The sequence below is a fragment of the Myiozetetes cayanensis genome, unplaced genomic scaffold (assembly GCF_022539395.1).
Source record: "Myiozetetes cayanensis isolate MyiCay16 unplaced genomic scaffold, myiCay2020 scf5-8, whole genome shotgun sequence".
Classification (NCBI taxonomy): domain Eukaryota; kingdom Metazoa; phylum Chordata; class Aves; order Passeriformes; family Tyrannidae; genus Myiozetetes; species Myiozetetes cayanensis.
In genome coordinates, this window is record NW_026087742.1 from 1,143,893 (window position 1) to 1,150,902 (window position 7,010).

Here is a 7,010-nt window from a genome sequence, read left to right on the forward strand (position 1 = left end):
TTCAAAGTGATATTATTAAAGTGAGATTATGACGAGGTTGACACCCAATTTCTCCCAAACATCACCCACTGACCAGCACAGGATTCAGGAGATTCAATTAATTAAATAAATTAAAAGGCCTCTGCACCACGAACTTGTTCAGCAAATGTTTTTAACCCAAAATCTCTTGTTCTCTTTTTTTTTTTTTCGCTGATATTTGAACAAATCACTGCCACAACTGAGCTGTCACATCCAATCTCATCACAACAAACATTTAATCTGTAAATCCACACAGCAACCAGTGCTGAAGGCAGGCTCCACACAGTCAGTGGCCATGGCAGGCAATTCAATGTATTAAATATATTAAATACCTTAACCTGGTTTCTTCGTCCCTGCCGTTAAAACTCGCAGATTTAATTAACTGCAGAAATTAAATTACATTCAAGGAAATTAAGCCCTGTGCCATCTTTCAGCAGAAAACACACTGAAGGGTTTACAAGCTCCTGAAAAACAGCAAGGGCTACAAAACCTGGCCTAGAGCAGCAGGACCTGGCCTAGATGTTCTAAAATTAAGTTTCCATCTAAGGGGGGAAAAATTCCTTGGATCAGCCTGTTCCTTATTACTCAGCATTTGTGACTTAAACACAATTTTTTATCTCAGGAAACGAACGCTGGGATCTTTCCCATAGGAAAAAGTGTTTCAACCCCCCCCCCCCCAAAAAGGGGGAGAAAGCTCAAGCCTCGAAATTCTGATTTATCAGGAGAGGACACTGGGAGAGCAGGACAAGCAGCCTGGCAAAGCCAAACACTTTCATTTTATAGACAAACACGAAGCAGGAAATGTCATTTAAATAATTCACAAGTGGACAACACTATTATTGCTGAGTATTTCCCACCCTGCAAATGGATCCACTGCAAATTGAATGATTAATCCTCCACGTAATGCCAGGCCCCCACTGCCACCATGTTTTAAAAGCAAACTTTTAATTTCCAGAGAAACAATTCCATTAGGGAGAATTAATAACAAACCCCCCACACGCTGATGTCGTGGAGATTTTCCCTATTGTCCCTAAGCCAGGCAGAATTTGAAATTATAAATGCAAATATCTTCTTTCTCCTAAAAAATTGCAATGTTTCCAAGTGCTGGTCAAAACTCTCTTCCTCTCCCAAGACATAAATCAGGAGTGGCTTGAAAATATCTTAATAATTTTAGCAGCCTTTTACAAGCTGTAAATCAAAGCCTGAGTCTCTTACAAAAAGAAATATTGCTGAAAAGTCCAGGGCTTTTTCTGTGTTGTTTGTGACCCTTTTCTTTGAACGTTTCCCCCATTGAAGAGAAGAAAAAACGGGTTGCATTGTGTGAGCTCCAGTTATAATTTCCAGCTGTGTCAAAACTTTAACAGCCCAAAAGCAGGAAATCCAAAGAGGAAATTCCATCGTCAGTTCCTGAATTTTGTAACTCCAACGTTCTTCCAAAAACTGGACCTCAGAGGAATTTTGGGAACGCTTTCTGGAGCCTTACCTGATGTCTTCAAGGAGCTCACATTCTGCTTGGTGCTTGGCCTGAAGTTTTGTCATCTGCTCAACCTGAATGTTTTTCAGCTCTTGTGTGACTTTCACCTACAAAAAAACCCAAGGAAAACCAAGCCACAGTTCAGTATTTTCTGTATCCCAGTCAAATTTCAACAGTAAAACAAACAATTAATCCCACTCTCTAAAGCTTCAGAAGGTTGGTATTATTTTTTTAGCATTGGTGGAGTTTTCCTTTGGGATCCTGAAGGTAAAATTTCAATACTTTGGGAACCACTTGATAACTGGCAGATTACACTAATGTATCAGGAATGATATTGGAAGGGAACTTTGGAATTGTTGTTATAAAACAAGAGGTCTTGGCACTTAAACCCTCTGGTGGATCCCAGGGAATCCATGGATCAGCCTAAAAAGTGATCACCACAATACCTGGAGATCTTATGAATTCCTGAGCACAGAAATGCCAGAGAGTTCCTCCAATTGGGGAAGAGGGAGAAAAAAAAAATTCCATCTCCCTCTTCTTCACTAGGCAGAAAAGAAAGCCCCTTAAATCCCATCAGTTCCTCTATTTGAACTCTGAAAACCATCCCCCAGCAAGGAGCACAGCCACAACATCACACCACGACAGGTTTTTCACATGACACCAATAAAAGAAATCACATGCGTGCCTCTGATTTTAAGCAGAAAAAAGGCTCTATTTTTAACGGGAGCTTTCGGCGTTTTTGTTTGCATCTGTGTGTGGAAAAAACCCTCCTCAAAATAAATAAACCTACGCGAGACACGTAATGGAAATAACCTGAAATGAAGTAACGCAGGCAAGGAACGACCCACGTGTGAAATAAATAAATAAATAAATAAATAATGGAAATCGAATCGGTTTTGTTTGACAAAAGCAAAGTCCAGCCCTAAAACGAGCCAGGAATGAGCCAAGGAGAGATTCCCACCGCAGCTGCTGCCAGGGCAGCTCGGGGCATCTACAAGGATTTCTGCTCTTCCTCTCCCTTCCCAACCTCTCCTGCTCTAATTATCCAGGTCCCCACCTGGCAAAGCCCCACCAAGCGATCTCCTCACCGAGGAACCCCAACCTCACGCCTGGAATCTCAAACGGGGCTGGGAATTACGGCCCAAACCGCCCGACATCCCCAACATGGACCACGCACAAACCCCAGCCCCACAAAACTCCTTCTCCCGCCGCCTGCGGAGGAGCGGCTGCTCCATCCCGAGCCCCACTTTGATCCAGCTCTCCCCACACGCCAAAATAAACGTCCCATAAATCACCCCACTCCGGCTCGAGTCGCCCAGATAACAACCTGCCCACCCCGACGGGCCACGCTGGGAACGGCCTTTTCTTCCAAATTTACATCCCTTCTCCCGTCTCTTCCCACACCTCACGCTGCCATGGACCTCAGGGCCGCCAGAGAGCCCCCTCGGTGCCTCTGCAGGTTGTTCCCAGCACACGGGGGGGGAACGGGGGTGAAAACGCTGTACGATTTTGGCTGTCCCTGTTCCCCCGCGCTCCTGACACACACCGGCGTGGTCTGGATCCCTGCACCAACTCCGGACGTGACCTTCTTCTCCCAGACACCCAACCCATCGCTGCTGGCACCAACACACCACCCGGGCACAGCCGAGCCCCCAAAACCACAGCCGGTACCACCCCACGACCAGCACAACGCAACACCTTCCCCTCTGCAGCCACTGGCCCCCTCCCAGCCCTTCCCGGCTCTGCTTCCCTTGGAGAAGCTCCATGGGGATGGGGGTGGTGGCTCAGATGGGGGTCACCGACCAAGCGTTGTCCCCCTGCACCTCCACCCTCCCCAGCCCTTCCCCATCCATGCCCAGTCCTGCCTCCAGACCTCACCTCCCCGTTCCCAACCCATCCCACCGCACCAGCACCCGCGGCCCCCCATCTCCAGCCTCCAACACCCACTTCCCAACCCCGATGTCCACTTCCCCCCCACACCCCCAGACCTTCCCCCGTTACCCACCTTGCACGTCCACCCTCCCCGAGACCCCCAACAACAGCCCTCCGCACCCCCAATTCCCTCCCAGCACTCGGCTCTCCCTCTCCCAACCTGCCTCCAGCCCCCACCGCCGCACAGCCCACCCGGAGCCCCCTTCCCGCTCCCCCCGTGCCTTCAGACCGAGCCTTCGCTCTTCCCCCAAACCCCCAAAAAATCACCCCCGACCCGCATCACGCGCAGCCCCCTTCCCCGGGGCGGGGGTCGCACCTTCCTCGGCGGCGGCTGCATGGTGCTGCGCTGGGTATCCACATCAATGCCCTCCCCCCGGCAGCAGGATGCGGCCCCCGCTGCAGGAGGAGGAGGAGCAGGAGCAAGAGGAGGAGGAGGAGGAGGAGCGGGCAGCGACCGTGTCGCTCCCGGTTCGGGGCGCGTCCCGCCGGCCGGGAGGAGCGAGAGGGAGGGAGGGAGGGAGGGGAAGCAGGGAGGGATGGAGCGGGATGGTGGCGGCGGGGATATGGGGGGGTAAGGCGGGAGGGGAGAGGCGAGGCCGCCTCTTCCTCCCGGGCAAGGCCAGCAGCGTCGCGGCGCTGGGGGGCGCGGAACGGGAAAGGGAGGCGGCGGAGAGAAGGGAGGGGAGAGACTTCGGGAAAAAAAAAAAAAAGGGGGGAATAGGAGGAGAAAAAAGCGCAAAGGGGGGATAAATAAACGCCGGGAGCGCCCTCGTGCGGACACGGGCGGGATCGCACCGCCCACGGCCGCCGCCATCGGCTGGGGCGGGGCGGGGGCGGCGCCGGCGGGGACACGACACGCGGGGACACGACACGCGGGGATACGACACGCGGGGACACGACACGACGACACGCGGGGACGCCAGAGGGCGCGGGGGGACAGGGCGGGGGGTAAATGGGTGGTTTGGGGGTGAACAGGAGAGTTTGGGGGAATGCACAGTGGGGTGCAGGGGTGCTAGGGGATGCACAGGGATGTGTGTGTAAGTGGCGCACGGGGGTTGCGGGGGTCGGCACTGGGGTGCACGAGTGGCTCTCGGCTGTTTGGAGAAGTGTGGGGTGTGGGGCCGCGCACGGGGGTTTGCGCAGAGAGATTTCGGGGTGAGGGCGCACGGGGGGGATGTACCGAGTGTGCTCGTGGGGGTTGCGAGGATGCGCCCGGGAGGGTGCGGGGTGTGCGTGGGGTAGTGGAGGGGGTGCCCGGGAGGGTGTTGGGGGGTGCCCGGGCGTACAGGGCTGTGCGTGGGGGGGCACAGGGAGGCAGGCGCTCGGGGGAGTGCAGTGCTCCCAAGGCGTGAGTCCACCACGGGATCGCTCCCCTGGGCTGGGGTGCAGGACGCAGTTCGTGGGACTCGGGGGTGTCCATCACCTTCCCCCCAGCGCTCCCGGGCTGCCCAAGCCAAGCAAGAGCTGGACTCGAGCTGGAGTTCACTCACAGAGTTCACTCACACGAGGGACTGGCACCTCCAGAGCCCGGGCACAGCGGTGGAGCAATCCCTTAGTGCTGCCCCCCGGATCCTGGTGCATCCCAGGGCACTCCGGGAGCAGAGCACCTGCACACGAGCCATTTACAGGAGGGCGATTTTAACCCAAGCTCAAATCAAATGAAGCCCCCGAGCAGCGCAGGCACAGCCCGGGGGGCACACCCGGTGTTCCCAACCGCGTCGTGTTTTGCTGGGTATGAACCAAAACCCCCCTGATCCGACGCTGATTTTTGAGGTGTTACCTCCCCGAGAACTGAAGTTCTGGGCTTTGCTTCTCGGTTCCGCTGCAAGGAAATCTCTGAAATATTAAAGTGCACTTGGCCGCTTCCTTGAAGCGAATTGCCAGGGCAGTTTGCAGGCAATTCCCATAATTGCATCTTCCCAAGTGCTCCAGCGTTGCTGCTGCTCCTTTATTATTGATGAGCTGCTTTACTCCAGCTCCCAGAAAAATGACCCGTCGCCTTTAAAGATGCTTTAACCATCTTTAAAAAAACCCAAACAACAAGAAAAACCTCAAATGCAACATGAATTCTCCTTTCTCCTCCAGCTATTAGTTTACTTAGTGCTGCTAATTAGTCTAACTCGTTCCCCCCAGGAAACTTGGAATGATTAGTGGGATGTGGTGCATCAGGAGATGCTGGGAAAATCTGTGGCGTCTCTTGATTTGGGCTGCACGACCTGCAGAGCCCTGAAGTTGCTCTCCCAAGACCATCCCTGTGCTCGGGAAGTGCATCCAAAGCATTTCCTACACACCTGTACGTAACTGGGAATGCGCTTTGGAAAGACAGAAGCATTGAGAGTAACCTTTATTTAATGTATTTCAGATATTTCATATGTAATTCTATATACTATATATATTTTCTCTCATTTAATTTTTATTTACCCATAATTTAATTTTAAATTTATTTATTTTATTTTTATTGACGTTTTAATTATTTTATTTGTATTATATTTTATGTCCTTATTTTATTTATTAATTTATCTATAACTTATTTTTCACTTTATTATTATTTTATTGACATTTTGATTATTTAATTTTACTTATATTTTATCTCTTTTATATTCTTATTTGTTTATTTATAGTTTACTTTAAACTTTATTATTTTTATTGGCATTTAACTTACTTTATCTTGCTGTTATATTTTATTTGTTATTTAGCTTATAATTTATTTCTGTTTTTATTGACATTTTAATTACTTTATTCTATTTACTTTACTTTATATTTTATCTTATTTGTAATTTAACTTATTTATAAATTTTCTCATTTTATTATATTTTTATTGACATTTTATTTATTTTACTTGTTTTATCTTATTTGTTATTTAACTTTATTTTTAACTTTAATATTTTATTTGATTGACATTGTAATTATTTCACTTTACTTATTTTGTTTTCTTTTTATTATAGATTTTATTATTTAGCTTAAAATTTATTTTTAACTTTATTATTTTCTTTTCATTGACATTTTAATTACTTTATTCTACTTATTATATTTTATTTTGTTATTTAACTTATAATTTATTTTAAATTTTATTAATATTTTCTTATTGGCATTTTAATAACTTAATTTTACTTAATAATTTTATTTAGTTTCATTTTATTTTATATAGAAGGGTACAGGATCCAGTCCCAGAGAGATACACGACGATCAGGGAACCCCAACAGGCTGGAGACCCCAAAAGCCAAATCGCAGCTTTTAAAGACACCCCACAGCAGCATTTCCCTCATCCTAAAAAAAGAATTGAGTCCCTCATCCTTAAAAAAATAATTGAGCCAGAAAAGCAAAATTTGGGGAGGAACTTGAAAGAACGGAGCTCACTCGATTCCCACCCTCAGGCAAAGGGATCCTGTCCGATCCAGGCTCCTCATGGGATAATTGTGGCCCTGATGGGATCGTTGTGGCCCTGATGGGATCACTGTTCCTTTTCATTCTCCTGATGGATCGGTTTTCCTCTCATGGGATCATGATGGGGTCGTTGTTCCTCTTCATTCTCCTGATGGGATCATTGTGCCCCTGATGGGATCATTGTTTCTTTTCATTCTCCTGA

At 48.4% G+C, this 7,010-nt stretch overlaps 1 protein-coding gene across 2 annotated transcripts in view; it reads right to left on the reverse strand.

The window, feature by feature from the left end:
- Positions 1–3,938, reverse strand: part of FCHSD2 (FCH and double SH3 domains 2) — a 111,862-nt gene extending 107,924 nt beyond the window's left edge. For both annotated transcript variants that reach the window (XM_050333464.1, XM_050333463.1), the window contains exons 1-2: positions 3,741–3,938; positions 1,502–1,599 (exon numbers count right to left, since the gene is read on the reverse strand). In XM_050333464.1, the coding sequence (XP_050189421.1) occupies positions 1,502–1,599; positions 3,741–3,761 (119 nt within the window). In that variant the 5' untranslated portion in view covers positions 3,762–3,938. The remainder of the gene's footprint in view (positions 1–1,501; positions 1,600–3,740) is intronic.
- Between the last annotated feature and the right edge of the window lie 3,072 nt (positions 3,939–7,010).